The 21,012-nt window shown below is 32.2% G+C and overlaps 1 protein-coding gene across 7 annotated transcripts in view; it reads left to right on the plus strand.

Annotated features, from left to right (window-relative positions):
* CSMD3 (CUB and Sushi multiple domains 3) overlaps positions 1-21,012 on the plus strand; it is a 580,686-nt gene that overhangs the window by 360,782 nt on the left and 198,892 nt on the right. For all 7 annotated transcript variants that reach the window (XM_074556146.1, XM_014263981.3, XM_074556154.1 and 4 more), the window contains 4 exons: positions 1,347-1,562; positions 2,157-2,345; positions 11,420-11,589; positions 19,310-19,466. In XM_074556146.1, the coding sequence (XP_074412247.1) occupies positions 1,347-1,562; positions 2,157-2,345; positions 11,420-11,589; positions 19,310-19,466 (732 nt within the window). The remainder of the gene's footprint in view (positions 1-1,346; positions 1,563-2,156; positions 2,346-11,419; positions 11,590-19,309; positions 19,467-21,012) is intronic.

A 21,012-nucleotide genomic window follows, 5' to 3' on the forward strand; every position in this document is an offset into this window, starting at 1 on the left:
TGTGTGTATACCATTCATTACTTCTCTCATTTCCTGTCTTTGCTTCCTGTCCTGAAAAGTCCATTACCAGGTTTATAAACCAAGTGTCCTTGCATTCTAGATACCCATACAAGCTGTATTCCTTAGGTGTGATTGAGTTGCATTAACATAAATGTTTAATGCTATTCAAGCAACCTCAGAAATATTATAAAAACAAACAGACAGACAAAACCAATAACAGACAATTGTACTGAGAGCTTCTAAAGCTGCCTGTGAGGTCTAGAAAAGGTAACCTACAACATCTGAAGGGGCATTCTATTTCTTTACTTAGCTTAGTCAAGCAGAATATATCTAGCTTGTATTTTATTACCCTGTTTGGGAAATTTGGGGCTGGTGGTGGCAGGGGTAGGGCAAGGGGTGCAGTGTTGGGTCTGTAGGAAGGGGAACTTTTTCTTTGCTTTTTGATTAAATTCTCTTTATTATTAAAAATCTATTGGCCATGGGTCATTACTATTCATCTGCTATGTTAATCTGCATGAATGGATCATCCTAAGTATTGCATCATCAGATGTATTTGAAGAGACTGAATCATTGGTTTATAACTTACATGATAAAACTGAAAATAGCATTACATTAGAGGTATCCCTAATCACTTTAGCTAGCTAATGGATTCTCTGGATTCTTCTGTTCATTTTCTTGGCTTTACTGTGCATTCTACCAAAAGATCATGCTCTAACTCTTAGTTAAAAATGCAGAAATGATTTAATTGTTTGTCTTGATATTTAAGTCTTTTTATTGCTACTGGGTTTCCAGGTGATATCTTCCTTTCTACAAGTGTGATGTATGTATGATGATTGGCAAAAAAATTGTACTTTTGATGTATGTCACATCTTATTTAGAGACCTCCCCTTTTTTGTGAGGAATTGGTGAGGCTACTGATGTGTCATTAGAATTTAAGATCATACAGTTTATAATCTTTTCTTTCACTGGTGCTACTCAAGGATGCTGGTGATTGTAAGAAATAAGGCTTACCTTTTTTATTCTGCCATTAACTGTTTGTATTTTTGAATATACATAGCGCATCATTGGATTTTACACAAAAATGGAAGCATCTGTGTTTAAATTCTATAAATCAGATGTCCATATTTTGCAGCTAAAGACAAAAGTTAAATATGACGTCAAAACAAAACCTACTGCAAAGATATTTTAATTCCAAAATCAAGACAGATACTAATTTTTAGAAAAAAATTGATTATTTTAATTTTCCAAATGATTATTCATAATGTGATGCATGAATTTTAACTTTGGCTTAGTTACGTGGATGTTAATAGGGTGACATGTATATCTAATTCTACTTTTTCTAACAGGTGTGCAATTCACCTTCTACACATTTCATTTGGAGGATCATCATGACTACTTACTAATAACAGAGAATGGCAGTTTCACACAGCCATTGGCACGTCTGACTGGCTCAGAACTTCCTTCACCAATCAATGCTGGTCTCTATGGAAATTTCAGAGCTCAGTTGCGGTTTATTTCAGATTTTTCAATATCATATGAAGGATTTAATATTTCTTTCTCTGGTAAGGAAATACCTGTAACATCTGGCTATTGAAAAACTTGCTCATTTGGGATTTTTTTCTGCATATTTTATAAAGAAAAAAATAATTTAAATTATTTTGATGAATATATATGCTGAAAAAATTATATTATATATTTTTTTCCTAAGCACAATAATTTAAAAGCAAATGAACCTCTGTGCCACATGTGGAATAAGATGTCAGTAAACTGTAAGACACATTATCAAGTGAGGAGAGGAAAGAGAATTAGTCTAATTTCAGTTACTCAAATTCCAGATGAGTTGAGGTGTCAACTATTTAGTTTTTGTTATGGATTTTTAAAAATTTGGTTTTTTTACTGGAGTTATTTATGGCTCTTATAAGCATGAGAAATCGTGTTGTGTCATGCATGCTTAAAACATTGTGAATGCAGTAATATGCCTTACTTTCAACATAATCTAATTATCAATTTAACATTCATATTATAATTTTGTTTTAAAATCTGACGCCTGTATTGATATTCAGGTGAAAATATACAGAAATTACTAGACTGCAGGACTACATATATGACTGGTAAAGAATGTGTTCTCATAAAAGCTGACTTGCTCTTGTTTGCAGAGTATAATCTTGAACCTTGTGAAGATCCCGGGATCCCACAATTCGGTAGCAGAATAGGATTTAATTTTGGCGTTGGAGATATTCTGACATTCTCCTGCTCGTCTGGATATCGTTTAGAAGGAGCTTCAGAGGTTATTTGTCTTGGTGGTGGCCGACGAGTATGGAGTGCACCTCTGCCAAGGTGTGTGGGTACGTGGTCAGCTGCTTTCATTTGCTTGTATGTGTAGTCATTGTCCATGGACTCGCAGATTTAGAGCATGGAAAAGCATGGTAATACACCTCTTTTTAATGTACTCTCATACTCTCCACATCTCCTTAGTCAATGTTTTACCTTTTTTTTACTATATTTGGTAATATAAGTGGACTTTGTAGTCTATACTTGAAAGCAATTCAAATTAAGGGCACAATGCTTACTCCTCTTATTTGTATTAATAGGTTAGGAAAACTGGGTATAAATTTAAATCAGCATTTACCAGTTCAGATGTCAGGTACTTGATTTTTTTTTTTTTTTTTTTTTTTTGTCAATGCAAGCTTCCAAGTGATACCTGTATTATAAAGTTGTGATTAGATCACTTACACCAGATTTGTTTCATAAAACTGGGTCCATTTATAGGAGTACAGCCAACCTGGACATTCTATGTAAGAACCATATCCTCAGAATATCCTTAGAACAGTTATTCTGGTTTTAAAATGACAGCTAAGATAATTGAGAAGAAACACTTTCTGATAATTCCTACCTAGCACTCTCCAGTCACTGTAGCCTATATATGTAGATTTGACTAGAAACTTAGGTTTAAATGGCTAAAGAATACTGATTGAGCTGAATGCTTCCTAAATTATTTGGTTTTCAGTTCCATTGAGAATTGTTAAAACAATAAGGTCTCTAAAAAGTAGGAGAGTTGCTTAAATGTCTGCATTATTTTTATTTAAGGGTATATATTGCTGAAATTTAGGTACTATATGGAAAGGTTTATACATGAAAACATCTATATCAGTGTGCATTTAATGTATTTTTTCATACTAAATTTTATGTTAGTTAAACATAAATGTCTTTCAGATGTTGATTGCATAGTAACTATGGATTGATTATTTGTTTCCTCTTATTTGTTGGTAGTTACTGTATCAACATTTTTTGGTTCAAACCACTCCTATTGCATTTCCTTTACCTCAGTATGAGGAAAATTATGAATTTAGCTTATGCATTAGCAACATTTATATATGTACCTCTAGAAGAGATAGTTTAGAAGCTGAGTGAGAGCAGTGGATGAATACAAGGGGTTTTTTTTGTGTTGGGGTTGATAAATTTTTTACAATAAGAATAATAATGAATGTGTGCACAGTCAAGAAGATAGGTTAAATTTCAGTAATAAATTTCAGGAAGGGTTAATAAAAATGGATTAGTAAATTATCAGCAAAACAATTCACAGTGGAATAAACATTAAAAAAGTTCCTATACAGCTTTCATGACAGAAAAATAATGTTTATGTTTGCTTGTTGGAGGAAAAGAGAAAAGATGTAATAGAAGGAATAGATTATTTTCTAGTCAACATGTTTTCTCCTTACTTTTGGAAATAAAAGATAGTCTCACTAGAATGGCTTAATTAGCCATTTTCACTCCTTAAATATCCAGTGCTTAATTTATGTGTCATAATAGTGAAATTCAAACAAGACAAGAGTAGAAATTCCTGTTGACCGCTTTTATTGGACTCAAAATTTATTTATTGGTACTGTTGCTCACATTTGGTGTTTTTGGTCAAAATGATTAATGAGAGAATGCTTCTGATACAACATGCACTTTCACATACACCCAACATCAGTTGGGAAGTAACCACTGCTCATAATATTTGTGTTCAGATTGCCAACACAAGAATAAAATGCAAGGAAGACAGATAAAGTAGAAGTTGGGTGGAAGGCCAAGCATCCCTGTCTGGATACAACAAAAGCTAATATGTTGGGTTTTGAAACAGTAATCAGTCATAATCAATTCTAAACCAAATAATTTGCCAGAAAATTAGCAGCTGTCTTTTCTTATTTAGAAGACAGATAAATACTTGTAATTTATTAATTAATGTTATTATTCAATCCATAAAAATAATATATTTTTTTAATTTACTTAAGACTTAAGAAATGAAATTTTGAAATTAGGAATTATTAAATTAAGAATTCTTATTTACTAATAAATTATTACATTTTGAGAAAATTAATTATTAAATTAATTATTAACTATTATTAAATTATTAGGAATTATTAATTAAACATTAATAATTATCAATGTTCAAATAGCAAACAAATATATTTTTACTGAATTTTTAAGGCTGAATTTCTCAAATGATGGTATTATCTCAATTCAGGAGGGCTTGATGTTGCACTGAAATAATTTTCATAATAAGATTTTTCTAAAAAAAAGCATAAAGGTTGTCCATGTTTCTGTTCACCCTATGATGCAGCACTTCTTGGGGCAGATGTCTGTAGTCACTCAGGGCAAGCATAGTTCAATGGTAGCTGAAACTTTGGTGTGTTATCTACTCTGTGTTGGCTGACAAAACTAAAACATGCTCTGTATGAGATACTACAAAGCAACTGCCACACAGCCAACTGAACAAGCTGGTGATAAATGGATGTATCTAATGATAACAGAAAAAAGTCCATAATCTTTAAATTGCTTTCTTTGAACTTTTCCATGGACAGTGAAAAAGAAGTCTCCTTCTGAATCTAAGTAATATATTTGTAAAAAAAAAAAAAAATTACAATAAGTATCAATGCATGTTCACTTTTGACTTTATAGAAAGCAAAATCTAATCTCTGGGTGGTCCTAAGGAATCAACATTTTCCTCAATATGCTAGGTGCTTGTCTCCAGCTTGTAATACAGAGCAGAGAAATCATGTTAAGTTTGTGAATATGGAGCTGCTTTCTTAGGGTTGCAGTGCCTCTGAAATGTTCTGATGCATTTGGAACTCAGACATCTTTGCCTAGTTCTCTTTATAATTTTCAATGCCACAGATAGCTTACAAGAATTTTCCTGTAACTGTGTTACAGATAGGAACAAACAAGAGCAATTATTATTTCTCTTGTTGGGAAAAATAATGACAGAGATAAAATTAAACTTTTCCTATCATCAATAATGAAATGAAGATGATTAAAGATCTTTTAGAACACTGTTATTCCTTAGTTTCATGATTTATCTTTATGCTGTACTCAAGTGATAACCAAATGCAGAGTTCATATTCAGCACACATATTTCTTTCTTAGAATTCCTTTTCTTTTCAGTAAAATGTGGAAAGTTGTTTCTATTATAGCAGGATTTCTTATATCTTTTTTTTTTTTCACCTGCCCTTTTCCAGTTCAGTTTTTTCATTCCTTATAAGGCTGTTAAAACCCAGATTGTATTACCTTTCATTATAACTGTCAAGTTTAAATTTATAAACCCTAATTGTTTCTATGTCTGTGTAAAATAATCTGTCTTCATAGCTTCCAATCTGTGTCAGGTCCTTTCCTTTGTCTTTCTTAGGGCCATACGATTTCTTTCCAGACTCCTAAACCTTTACTGGAAGACATTGAAGCTAAAACTTTTTTCTTCTACGTTACTTTCACTTTTTCTGTTCATTCTTCTCAGTAGGTCCTAAACAGTCTTTAATTCTGGACTTACAGATTTCCAACTTACAGATTTTCCCCTTGAAATTATAAAAAGCAGACAAAAAGACATAAAATATCTACAGGCAAACACAATAATGTCTGTCATGTTGCATACTTTTCAGATAATATGGTACATGATTTTTTTTCCATCAGAGATTTTTTGCCAAGGTGTTCAGTGATGCAGCTCCTTTGCCAAGCTTTAACTAAAGTGTTTTTCAAAGAATGCTGAGAACAGACATTTCAGAAATGTCTGAAAGGTTATATTGTTTGAAAGAAAAAAATAACTTTAGCATTGACTGGATATGCATAAATATGGAACCAAGGAAGGGAAGGTGCTACCACAGAATACATCTGTAGTAAGTTCCCTTATTAGCAGGAGAATGATTGGTTACCCTGTGTGCATCTTGTTCTATATTCCATTAATGTTACTCCATCTACATAGCTCTATCCCTTTCTGTGCATACAAAACATTCAAGATAAAGACTGCTTTTAATATATTTTGCTTCAAAAAAAATGTCCTTTTGCTAGTTTTGAGATTTCTTTTAATATGTAGAATGTTTGGGCAGCACGAATTCTGAGTTTAAGGATTGTGATATCCACTTGTAAATTTCATTGATTCATCTCAGAACAAATGAATCCTAAACTTTCTTCTGTTCATCACAAGTAATTTTATTCCCTTAAATATTTCTTCTGTTGGGTGTGAAAATGTTATTATTTTCTTCAGGGATAGGATTCCTGTAAAAAGCAAAACACAGTCATTGAGGTCTCACCATATGTTAGTATAATAGCATTATGATAAGATTTTTTTTATATTTCTTATGTTTTTTTAGATTTTGCATCAAGTTTTAACTGTTCCTCTTCCCCATGTGGAAATTTTTACTAAGTTCCAACAATTTCAGCACTTCCTGAGTTATTTTGTGGAGGGGTTTTTTTTGTTGTTCATGTTTTTGGGATATTTTTTGTTAGTGTTGGGTTTTATTATCAGAATATTAAATTAGTTTAAAGAAAAATCATGCACATTGGTAGTTTAAATTCTTCTAATATGATATGTGGAGTTTCTAATACAATTTGCCTTGTTAACATTAATTCAAAAGCTCATTTGTCATGCTATTTCTTCATCCTCCTTTGATTGATTGCAATACAGGAGCATATTATTTAATGTATATGGGACTCCTACCCACTCTTGTCAGCTGGAGGGATCAATTATGAAAAATAACATTAATAATGTAAGTAAGTCTTTCTAAAAAAGTTTTCTTTTGTATTTGGCCATTGGCCATTTGGCCATTGATGTAGAAATATCTTTTTGTAAAATTATTTCTGGGTCATAAACACAGGATCTTCCCAGATCTGGAAATACTATCTTTCATTATAAGATAAATAATGTAGTCATAAATCAGCCAAAGTATATTAAAAAAAAGTTTAATACACAAACAGCTGCATGAATATTTTGGTGTTCAGATCAAATAGGAAGGAGATAACCTCTATTGCAGATACATAATAAGAAATCTCTGTTAATGATTTTTGTCTATATGAAAGGAAGTTTTGTATTTTGGAACAATGTAAAATAAAAGGAAACCCCGTAATTCTTACTGATTGAAGAAGATATTTTTTTTACTTTTTTCATCAGCATAGGGTTCCCTGTATTTAACCTGTCAGAATATAAAAACTGCCTGGAAAACTTGTGATAACCTTATGATTCATGCTATTCACAGAAAGAAAGCTTTAGCAACAACTTAATCCTTTCAGAATTTTTGTGCTACTGTCTCTTACTGCTATATTTTGACAAGAAAGTATTTTCTGGTTTCTGCCAACCTTCAGTTGAAGAGGTAGAACATCGGAAGACAAACAGCTTTATAAGAAACCCTTTGTTGAGCACTGAAGTTAGATACAGTTTCTGAAGTAACTGTTTATTTACAATCTAGTACAAAGTTGTATAAAGATAAAATCCTTTTTGAAATGCTTCTGCTTACTTGCCCTGCCAAGCTGTTGCAATACACAGCCTCCTAACCAAGAGATGCCATCTTTTCAAAACACAGGACTCCTAGACATAGCTCTTATCTTTTGATTCTAAAGGATTGTATTGAATTTTGATCTGTAGGAGCACAGAGTGTGTTTTTGATTCATAATTATTTATGGCAAGAATTTTAATCTTCAATTCATTGAAGAATTGAGTTCAAATGGTTAAGCTACCCAAATAGATGCATTTCATTCCTTGGTTACAATCACAATGACATTTCACCTGCTTACAAAATCTAAATGCACTAATAAAAATTCATCTGTCTTATTATGGAAAGGTGCAATGAACACACATTCATAACCAAAAGCATCACAGTCTGTTACTGCAATTATCTTGTTATAGAAGTTTTTATTTTTCATTATTTTTCTTTTGATTTTTTTTGTTTATTTTCCTTTCTAACACTGAAATGAATCTATTATTTTTGTCACAGTCTGGAAACAGTAATTGACTTCAGTAATTTACTTACTGTTACATCCTTCTACTTTATATTAGGCTGAATTTAAGTCTTTGTGAAAATATATCTGGATGTGGAATATTTTTCCTATTTTTCTTTGTACAAGAGAAGTGTGTAAGGCAGGTTCCAAGTTTCAGCAGAAACAAGTAGAATTTTTTTAAAACCACAAAACTTTATTAATAAAGCAGCCTGATTTTTATCTCCGTTGAACAGGGAATATTACTAAAATGAAACATAAATACAGTAACAAAATATTTGTAAATTCTGATAACAGCTCTACATATGATTTAAAGAATAGTTACAGACTCTGATCCACTGTAATTTTTCCTTTACTTTTGAAGTACTGTTTTGTCACCTCTTTTATATGCTTCCCTGTTTACACATATTCCTTTAATTTCATCCTGGTTTGCCTCTTAACTTTCTTTCTAACTTTCATTCACTGTAATACCTGTTAAAATTATTTTCCAAACACTTTGAAAAAATTGCATGTGTTTAATATTTGGATTTATTTTAAACTTTAGAACTCCATTGACATTACTTTTTCTGGACACTTTTTTACTCAGCACTTAATTGCAAATATAATAATATCTTTTTTTATCTTTCCTTCAATATTAATATCAGAGTATAGAAAGAAACTGTAAGTCCCATGAAGCTCCATGCGATTTATAACAATATAATATGTTTATAGATAGGAGTGGAGATTCTCACATAGAACTCTCTGTGCTGCAGTTTGGAATGTCTTGCAATATTAATTGTGGACCTTCCCAGTTTGATTTAGCACTTGTTCCAAAACATAACCCTAACTCCTGTCTTTGTCAGAGCATGTGTTTGATGTTTTGTGGTCAGTTGTTCTGTTGTGGTTTTTTAAGCCATAATTTGCTCTGACAGGAGGCAAGGAGAGAAGCCAGGAACTAACTGTTGATTTTGTCAGAATTCTGCTGAGAAGTGTACAAAAGAAGCAACTGGAGGACTGTGTGCCTCCATGGAACTGTGATGATGCTATGGGAGAAATTCTGTTATACTGTGGTTTTTGGCACTGTGTTTACTAAACTAGCTTCCTTGTCTGCTAACATAAGATACAAAGAATCTCGGAATGGTTTGGGTTGGAAGGAACCTTTGAAGATCATGTGGTACATCCATTTGCCATAGGCAGAAACATTTTTCAATCAATCATTTTGCTCAAGCCCCATTCAACCTGAATTTGGACACTTCTAGGGATGGGATATCCACAACTTGGAACGCAATTTTATTTCTCTAAATTCAGAAAATCATATTGATAAATACAATGACATGAGTCACAACAACATGTTCACATCCTTCTTCTTAACAGAAAACTTAGTATGCTTGTAAAACATTAGTTGAAATTGTCTTAACAGTTAGCTTACTGCTGTGTTCAGATTTTAAAAAATTGCTTTGAATTACAGCTCTGAAATAGCCCAGAGTTGTTGGATCAACTTAATACCATAATTACCTTGTGCCTTTTGGCTTTTATATCCCTCTGGATTGTGAAAAGAGATCTCTCAATCCTGAAATTACAATCATCTTACTCCTTTCTGTTGTAATTCAAAGTGACCTATGCATCTTTGAAATAGGAAATACCCATCTATTTGAGAGTGCAATAAAAGGGTAGCTGTGATCATGTGTAATAGAAGGTTTTTCACTTCTGCCTAGACTGGGTGTATCCTGCTGTTCCAGGACAAAATAATGTCACCTGAATTATTTGGGTACTTGTTCTATATTGTTGAATGAGATGTAGTCATCAAGCATTTGTTCTTCAATCTGTGCCTGATTTGGATTTCTGTGCAATGTCTGCTTCAGCTGCATACAGAAAGGGTAGTTTATCAAGCTCAGGTTTTTTGTCACTGCTGTCTTTTAATTTCATGTACAAAATATATATTTTATTATCCTGAATATTACTCAAACAAGTCTAGGGTGGAAATTATGAAAATGCTAATAACAAATAAAAGATTTTAGAATAGACACCACAGTTTGCCTAAACATCTTCTAAAACATTAAGAATACCACAGAGTTTTACACAACAATATTACTTATTCTGTGAAATTATAAATCAACTAAATTTCCAGGTTAAAATAAATGAGATGTATTCTCATGAGGATAAAATAAGTGGCAACTAAAATAATCCTGAAAACAAACATAAACCCAGAAAATTTAGTGTTACAGTTAAATTCAAAGATAATCTAAATCTGTTAAAAAGACAGGAAATACTCCTGTACTTCCACTATAATGGCCACATACAAAGATTAAATAAAAAGGGAAGCAAAGAATTGTAATAGTATTTCAGTGTCTACTTAAAATATCTGGTAAATAAATGCTAAAAATTACTTAATTAAAATTATATATAGTCCAATATATGATAGGAAATGAAAATTAGTTTATAATGACTAATGAAGCATTGCCACAAGTGTTTATGTTTCCAGGTTTTTTTTTTGGTTGATTAAATGAATTGCCAAAATCTTTGATTATAAGGTATACTTCTTGAAATAAAAACTTGAATTACTTGTATTACTTGAAAATTATTAAATTAATTGCTTTTCCCCTGAGACTTATGTTTATCTTATTTACTTGTTATTGATTTTTTTTTCTATATTTATCTGGTAGCTATAACATAATATTTTACTACTGTAATTTACACCATTGACTATGTTGGTTATCTTGGTTAAAAAAGACCAGAGGAAAAAATCTCTTTTTCATTAATCTATGTGAAAATTTAGGTACCTACACATATATATTTTTATTAATATGTGTGTAAAAATAAATAAATACTCATATAAATTTATAGAATTCTTCTACTTCCATTTAATTTGCACATCTTTATGAATTTCAGTGTTGGAGAAATTGAAACAACTGCAACAAAATTCAAGGAAGATCCTATAAAACAATACGATTATGAAATATGTAATTTATATGATTTTAACTCTCAGTGGTTTTTTACCTACTTTTACTAAAGTATTGCAATTTAAAAATATTCTGGTAGTCTCCAATCACCATCATGATCATGTACTTAAAACTGGATTTTAGATATTAATAAACATTATTAATGTTGAGCTAGGTTACATTAACATTACCATTATCACCATTACTAAAATATTTATGTGCTTAATTAAAGCATGCCTTAACTTTTTTTTTTTTAATTGCAGCTGAATGTGGAGCCTCCACAACAAACAATGAAGGAATCTTACTGTCCCCCAATTATCCTCTTAACTATGAAAACAACCATGAATGTATTTATAGCATTCAAGTACAAGCAGGGAAAGGAATCAATATTTCTGCCAGAACATTTCACTTAGCCCAAGGAGATGTTCTTAAGGTATGTAATCCAGTAACTTATTTGTTATTTCTCAACTTCTAGTACCTCCCATCACTGAGGTTTATCTGCAATAGTACAGTACCAGGTAAGTGGATATAAAGCATCTCTTACAAACTATCTTTCTAAACTGGTTCCATTTTTAAGAAGTTAAAAATTAGGCACCCTCAGGTGCCCCCATAGTCTGTTTCTTAATACATGTTTTTCTAACCAGAGATAATTTAAAAAGAAGTTGAAAAAATTAAATAAATGTTGCCTTAATGGTTATGAGTATTGTATTTTTCAGTGTTAAATATTCATCAATTACATGTTTGGATTTGTTTTCTTCCACAATATCTCCATAATTTGAGCTGCAATTTAAACATAATAAGACATAACGCAACACCCATAACTTTAATTTAACACCATCTAAATACTGCCTATTGTACATAAATTTTACATTTTAAATTACTCTAATCTGGTGTGCATGGAAAAAAGAAACAACAAGATGGAAAGAAGGATACTATAACTTACCAGAGTTTTATACAGTGATTTCCCCTTGTCTTTGATTTGTTCATAGATTTTATTATTGTACTCCAAGAAATATACTTCCAGATACATGTATTACTTAACCATCTACACATTTAAAACCAATGTTGGTCTGGGTGTCTTTTCATATATGCCATCTGCAATAGCGCACCGATGCAATAAGATATCTGTGATTAAATAATTGTCCAATTCTTCAGAATATGTAATTTAATTAAATTTGCCTCTGTGAAATCAAAGGAACAAGAGGTATCATGCCACTCATGTTTGATGTAAAAAAGTTTTTTTGCCATATTCTTATTACTTATGTAATAAGTACCCTGCACTTATTAAATAAGAAGGATTATGAAAATATGTATTCCTAAGAAACAACCCTGATTCATACTGGGGTTTATCTCATCTAACTGTAACCATCTGTGCATTAGGGTGGGGTTTCCGTCTTTAGTGGTCAGACACAGGCATTTCCAAAATGGTTGAATTATATAAAGTACAAGCAGACCTAAACCACTAACATAAAATTAAATTTGGCATCAAAAAGAAAAAGCAAATCAAATGGTTTTTAAAAAGTACTAAGTTCTTCTTAAAGCAAAAGAGAAGCAAAGAAAAATTAGCCAAAAGGTATTAGATACCTAGAATGCACAGGTATGTTTATTTTATATTAAATTTGTTGTTTATTTGAGAACCAAGTGGGATACCCTTTAAGTGTCACATAAATTAATTTTGAAAGATTTAATTTGAAAGCTGTTTAGTATTTATTGGAATGTAATCAGTAGGGAAAAAATACCTCAAACCAACCAATGAACCAATCAGAGCAGTTGTTCAATTAACTGTTAGCCAATAAAAGCACCTGGATGGATTTTTCTCAAGATTTTTAGGCTGAAACCATTCAACTCTATTATCTTAATTTAAAATACATACTATTGTGGGAATAGAGATACAGTTGTGTGTAGTTAGATAAACAGAAATTAATATAAAAATAAAACCATTCAACTTTTTTTTTTTTTTCTGATCTAATAATTTATGATTTTTCAAGGGCCATTTGAACCATATGCACTTCAGATGTTTAACTAGACAATCTTTACTCAGAGACTTAGAGAAGAAAATTCTGCTTTAATGCTGCTACTCATTTAATGTGAAATTAAGAGCAATGCAAAATTAATTATGAATAGATGAAGGCCAGTACTCAGCTGTAAATACCAGTGGCAGAAATATTTGCTGTATATTGAAGGTGTATTTTTATAATGAAATTAGTGTTGTGTAATTAGAGTGTTTGTTTTTCAAGTCAGCAGCCTTGAATTATAATGAGCTGAAGATCCTCCCTATTAAAAAAATCCAAAACAAACTCTAAGAGGTATTCTTGATTATGACTATGACTTTTTTCAGTCTATCTGACATCATAGCAAGTCAGAGGCACTCAGCCTTTACAACTGTGGGAAGAAATATCTGTAGAATCCATTGTGTCTTTTCCAGCCTCCTTTCTTAGATGAATTTCTCACAAACTGTCATAATTCTATCACTCTCTTTTTTCATGTGTTCTTTGATAAAGAAAAATTCTTCAGGGAGCACATTACCAGTCACACATTCCAAACCTTTTCTCCCGGAATCAATTCTGCAGTTGTCTGTTGATCCCTTTTTATGATCCTATTCTACTCTGAAAAAGGAAATATTTGACTGTTTTGCTGATTGTGGAGAATAACCTTTTGGCTACACGAATAGAACATTGGGGTTATACTTTAGTTTTAAATTAATCATTAATAGCCAACAAATGCTTTTAACTTTAAATATATATCACTACTTTTCCTTTAAATATAACCTTTAATACGTATCACTACTTTGTAACTGGAAGGAACTAAAGTTAAAAAAAAAAAAAAATTCATCCTGTCTTCAAAACAACCAAATGACATATAGTGAATACAGAGTTCCATGTCAGCTGTGAAAGAGGGAGGCTATATTAGTCACCATTTTAAAACCAGGATACTTAAAACACCAGCTTCTAGAGTAGTATTCCTTCCCTTAAACACAAATGAAGCAACTCCATAATATTTCATGGTTAAAATTCAGTTTTTTAGTGACAAACTCAGATAATCCATCTCTTTTCATCAGAGGCTAGAGATGAAACTGTTGGCAAGGAAGTTAGTATTGTGCTTTGTGTTACTTTTTCTTGCAGCTAGGACTTTTAGATCACTAGAGGTGTGCTGCTAAAATTCCATTTCAAGTCTAAATAGACTGAGTATTCTAATAAAATTTTGACAAATTCTTCAATGAAGCCATGAGGTCTGCTGCTTGCTGCGTGGTTTAACTGACCATGGATGATGTTTATATCTGACAGGCACTGTGACTGAAACAATGAAACAGCTGCACTGGGAATGCAGCCTTAGAGTGAAACAGCATATTTAACACCAGTAAATCACCACCCTTACTATTACCTCAGGGACAGAGAAGGAGGAGTTCCCATTTGTCAGTTCTGAACTGGTATAAAACAGAGGTTTCAGAGCATATAATTTGTTTTTCATTTGCTTCATTTAGTATTCAATTCTCTTGTTCTCCTTTCAATGTAACTGCTCTGGCTACTTACATTAATGGTGTAGTTCTTTTTGGGTTTTATTAGAAACTGCAATAAATATATAAATATCTCTACCTTTTGTGTGTGTGTGTAGGGATATAACCTGCTCTTGAAAGTGCCATATATTGCTCCAATATTTATGAAAGTTATATGAAGACATATGAGGAATTTAGGATCTGTACAATCACTGCAAGCCCGTTTATTTAATATTAATCTCAGAAACTCTGTAACACTTGCTTCTTTCTTTGAAATTGTACAGATAATTGAGTTTGTGTGCTATCTTTCCATAATTCAATACTTTTAGAGTAAACTACCTATGTGGGAGGCAAGGATAAATAAGGCCTTTTTTCCAAAGTATGAAAATATTTCTACCTGGCTTTTTCCCCCCTGCTTTTATCTCCATCCACCAATTTTACTCATAAACTCTCTAGTCTCTGCTAGCTGTAAGCAAGTCCATGAGATATACATAGAAAGAACAGAGTTGTCATTGTTCTGCTTCCCTGAATAGTCCATTGATGGTAGTGAACATGTTATTTGTGTTGTAAATCTATTGAGTGTAGAAAATATTCTTTTATATCAAGGGTATTTTAACACACTTTTTAATTTACAAGGAAAAAAGGACCTTTATTAAAATTGAAACTTGGACATGGCTAATATAATTGTTTTCTTTGTTTTCAGTAGATTTTAGCATAAATAAAAATGTCCCTGTGCATGGTACTAATTAATGGGTAGTTTTCTGGTAATGTTTAAATAAAAGAAAATACCACAAAACAAACCACCTCCAAAACTTATGCAGACAGATTTCATTGAGAAAACCTCAAACAAAGGAGACAGGAACACTGACAATGAAAATAATCTTTTTTGTCTTTTGAAGCAGTCTATGTGCTTGGCTTAATGTAGCATGAGAAATTATGTGATAGGTGATATTGCATCTATGTGGAAAAATGGATTTAAGAATTATTTTTAAAAACATTCTAAAGCAATCTCTCTTTTTCCTTTTACTAAAGCACTCTGCAGCAACAGGCAGGTAACAGCGTGTCAGCAAACAGAACTGGCACTCGGCTCTCTTTGGCTGTGCTTGGCACAGCACTGTCTGTGTTCCTGCCAAATACAGAGGATTCAGTTTTACTGCATTTGTTCATTGTCTCCTCTGTGGGCCAGATTTAAATGTGTGCACATGATCCAGTTTTTGAGGGGTTTGGGCAAACACTTTGAAGAGATGTGATATTCAGATATTTTTGTTAATTTGTTTCTTAAGAATCTTCATGTTTATAATAGTAATACTTTTAGCAATATCATCCTGAATGTGACTGAGAAAAAGATAATAAATGTTGGGGACAAACCCCCCACCCCCTCACCCCCCCAAACATATGGACCCTTTTCTGCCTTTATATTAGTGCTTCTATTCGCGTGTGATATACATTTGACAGGGCGTTGACAGCCTCAGTTCTGAGCTGCCGATTTTATGTTATTTCTTCTCTTTATAAAGGAACAGATCTTCATATCCATATGCCTTTTATGTTTCAATGGAAAATTTCAAAAATAGCTTGATTAAAATGCACAAATTTTATACATTCACTTATGATACTCCCTTGGTAAAATTTTATATAGTTAAATAAATTAGCAGAAAAAAAGGGCATTGATTTCCATTTAAAATTTGTTGGTAATGGAGCCACTTAAGAAATTAGCAAGTTTTATTTTCCCCCTAATTGCAAATGCAAATAACGCTTCCTTCAAAAATTGAATATAACATCTATTAGTTCAAATATTTAGGTATAGTGTTTCCTATTAGCATCCTTCCCTGTAACATTTGAACGTATTATTATGGTATGAAGAACATTAAGACAATTTTCTGTGCCTTTTTTTCTTTATGAGTTAATAATTTAAAAGACTGGGTCATTAAATACTTAATAAAGGTGGACCTCTGTTTTCTGAATAGTTTGTTACTGGCATAACAAGCATTATCTAGTCATGAATAAATTACCTTTGAATTAATGTTACAGGATGACTTTAAGAAAAATTTATCCAAGTGAATAATATTTTTATGCTTATTCTTGGACTTATCTTTAGCACCCAAGTGACCTAAATCTAGAGGTACTGGCAAGGCCTATAAGAAAGTATATCCATATTTTTTTAAAAAAGCTAATTGTACTTCCTTAATTCACATGTAATATTGCCTTCCAAAAGAATTATGAAGCTGAATTGCTAACTCTTTCAAAAGAATTAGTTCCCACCTAGTTTAACAAGGTTAGAAAGAAAACATTGGTTCTGCACTTCTCAGAAGGGTCTGCTACCATTTTATGGGCAAGCTAAATGGTATTATTTAAATGATTCTATAAACTTCCTTTTTTTTTTTTTTCCCTATTACATCAAATGTAGTAGGGAAATGAAAATGTGACCTAAATTGAGAGTTACACTACAAAACATGCATTCATTTATTCTCCTAAGGGAGACCCAAGTGTCTTAGGAAGAGGGATACTTTTAATGTCTGAAAAACAGCAAACACAAGAAAAAATAATTCAATTTAGTGTTCAGATGAATCACAATCCTGCCTCAGCCAAATGCATTTCTCCTACTCAAATGAATCAGTTTCAGAAGTGTTAGATACTTTAAATTCTGTTCCTTCATAGAAATTATATAGGTTTAAAAACATACAGCTTGACAGCTGGTTAGCCCATGAAATAGAATGAATATTAACTAATGAGAGATGTCAGTGGATTAATGTGCAAGATTTAATGTGGTAGGACATCTAACAAAATTGGCAATAAATTGTGTCTAGGGAAATTGTAACATGAAGAAAATTGGTATCATGACATGGATTGTTCAAAGTTTGTGTGAGACATTGAAAATAGTTGGTTTCACTTCTTACCAGCTTCCTTTGGTTAAGTATTAATCATACACAAATAGCAGGAAATGGTTTGCTCTTACATAGCTTTCAAAACTAAAATAAATCCTGAATCCTGGGTTATTATTAATTATAAGTAGGCTCAAGCTGGGTTTTGTTTAAGTCTGTCATGATGTAAATATCTCTGCTGGATAGCAGCAGTTCTCCTGAAAAGGATATTTTCTTTTCACTTGCTAAAGCAAAACTAAGTGCATTTCAGATTTATTTTCCTGGATTGGGTGGGGTTTTTTTGTTTGGTTTTGGTTTTGGTTGGTTTTGTTTTCTTTTCTTTTCTTGGGGTTAGTTTTGGGGCTTTTTTTCTTTTTCTGAAAGGCAAGACATCTATTTTAATACTGCTTTATGTATTGAAATTATTTCTTGGTTGATATGCATTAATTAAAATTGTTCCTTCTTTCCTGGTTTCTTACTTTTAGTCCATATGAGGAAATTGGCTTTTAAATTTAAGTTTGCCTGGAATTTATTTGCTTGTGTCACCAAAAACCGAGGAATTATGTCATGACGTCGTGCATGTTAAACTCCTGTACAATTATTTTACTCATTACACACAGCTAGAAGTCATTTACTTGTTTTATTTCAGCATTTCATTAAATGTAAAGTCTTTTTTATTACTAGAGACATGAGATTTCTGGAAAATAGGACTTAGGTGTGTAACTCATTCTTACAGATAGGGAACAGGCATCATAATACTTCACATTTTCTTTTTGCCTTACTTCTATTGCTGCTGTATTTGTTATGATTTCATTCTGATGAAGACTCCTGTCTAAAAATGCTAAGTTTGTTTGTAAATAATAGAATTAAATAGAATTTAGAACTGCAGACGATTCAGTATCTTTTAATAAGGCTTTACAATTTCCCCTTATTGCAATTTGAAAATTATTCACAGGTCAATTTACTCATTTGCAAATGAAATTTTTCATAAAACACATCAATCAATGTTTTAGTTATTGTAGAAGTCCCTAAATAAATCCTACTGGAAATAATATTTGGGTGAGAAATTATAGTTAAATTATAGGATTTTTTTTTTTAGGAATTACAGGAATTCAACAACCTGTGGTGTTTTAAAGCAACCAGATTTGTAGGGAAATTTCCTGAGACTTATTAGAAGATTTTTCTATATATTTAGTATTCTGATAAACGGTAAAGAACAACACTTGAAGAAAAATAAATAATAAAAATGCAGTACTGTGATTTACATATAGATTACAATACTCTTTCAGCTTACAGAAGCAGTGGTTAAATTTATTTCCTAGTCTCCTTTTACTTCATGGTTATATTTTAACCTGTCTTCACAGGATAAAAAGCCACCTCAGATTTATTTAAGAGACCAAATATGTGAGATTTTCTCTTCTGCCACCTCAGACTAGAGGCAGATACACATTATACGTGTTTGCTCATAGGTAGTGATCAGCATGACAATACTGACAGTGAAAGAGAAAACACAGAGATCTCAACAACCTGAGCTGATGTGGCGCCTCTGCCCCCTTCTATTGTCATGTAAAAAATGAATTGACACATTTTAAACTTTATTTGAAAATTCACCACACCTAAGTCAGCTTAAGACAAGAGAGGCAAATAGTATATCTAAACAGTACTTCAGGTTGGCTGCCAATAGATCTCCCTTGACAAAGCTGTTCTTCCTCTTAATGCAGATGTACAGAATTATTTTGTGAGTAAAAGATATCTTCTTTTCTTTTCTTTCTTCATAACTGTAAAACTCACATTTTTTACAGATCTATGATGGCAAAGACAACACTGCTCACCTGCTGGGAGCATATACTGGGGCATCATTAAGAGGCCTGACACTAAGTAGCACTTCAAATCATTTATGGCTGGAATTTAACTCAGACACGGAGGGCACTGATGAAGGTTTTCAGCTTGTGTATACCAGTAAGTATTTAAGTAGGAATAGATTTATACTTTTAATGGAATGAAAATTCTGCACTCATAAGATGAAAATGCAGTTAATTACAATTATGGAAGAAATTAACAACAAATTACTTATCAAAACAATATGCTTTCATTGCTGTACCTCACAAAACCCCAAAACACACAGCGTACTGAAAGCTGGCTTTGACATTTTATCTGGTACATAAATTGCTGCTGTTTTTCTAGAGGGGTATTTTTCAGTTTTGGAGAGCATAAGAAAAAACAGGGTAAGTTTAAGTTAATTGTTTTAGCACATAAAAATATTGAAGTATGTGAGTAGTTTAAAAGATGCAACCAAAAAGCATTGCTTCACGAAGATAAGTCACAAGTAAGGAAATTCTCCTTCTTAAGACTAATCTCTGATATTTATTTTGCTTTTGTTTCTAAGCTTGGATTATTATTTAGAACCAAAATGATAAAGAAAAGTTCCTAACAAAAACCTATATATGGATTTCAGCTATGAAGATGAGGAGAGGAAAACAATATTTCTGATATCCAGCTTAGAGGGTACACGGAAGAAGCCATATACATGAACTTTACCACGTGTCTGTTTCTGAAAATTGTTGTGCATTACTATTGACATGTAGTGTATATGACTTTTTAAGTGAATATTTTTTTTGCTGTCACTGAATTATTATGTAGAACTAATTTTTTCCAAGCAGGACAGTGTTATAAGGTAATTATGCAATGCAGCTATCAACATATTTTCTTTGTGCTTGTGCTCAAATCATTCATTTTTCACCTGTTCAAAAATTGTTCATTTAAAGACTCAACATAATGTTTTTAAAAGTAATTCTGATAAACAATAGCATAATTCTTGCAGTATGAAAGGAAAATACTTCAAGACAATAAAAGCGTATGTAATTACTTTTCAGATGAAAATTGCATAATTACATTCTGTAATAGCATGTGATAGGACTGTACCCAGTGATTAAAGATAGGATGTTCAGTGCTGTGTTACTATATAAGTGTCAAGGAATCTAATTTTTCATATTTTTACAGGTAGAACCAAACACAGCGCTTGAACCTTATCAATAACATTTCCTGTCTTTTGAGATATTCATATTAGAGTACACTTTCTTAGCCTGAAGAATTCTTAACCTGAAGAGTGATGAATCTTCTTTTGTTGATAGTGGTAGAATTTAAAGAAAAAATGAAGTCCAGAAGAAGGTAGCAGAGATGATCAAAGGCCTGGAGCACCTCTCCTATGAAGAAAGGCTCAGAGATTTAGGGGCCTTCAGCATGGAGGCTCTGGGGAGACCTTTTAGGATCCTCTAGTGCCTAAAGACAGCCTACAAGAAAGTTTGGGAGAGACTCTTTGCAAGGACATGTGATAACAGGACGAGGGGTACTGGCCTTAAATGGGAAGAGGGCACATTTAGATTGGATACAAGTGCTCAGTCTGAGCTCTGGGAGGATCCATAAGCCAGAAGAAATGGTGCAGACCTCCCAGTCAGAGCTGCCGCCTGTGCTCTGAGAAGTGTCCACCATTCTGCCTTTTGTCAGG

Source organism: Zonotrichia albicollis, chromosome 1 (assembly GCF_047830755.1).
Source record: "Zonotrichia albicollis isolate bZonAlb1 chromosome 1, bZonAlb1.hap1, whole genome shotgun sequence".
In the NCBI taxonomy this organism is placed as follows: domain Eukaryota; kingdom Metazoa; phylum Chordata; class Aves; order Passeriformes; family Passerellidae; genus Zonotrichia; species Zonotrichia albicollis.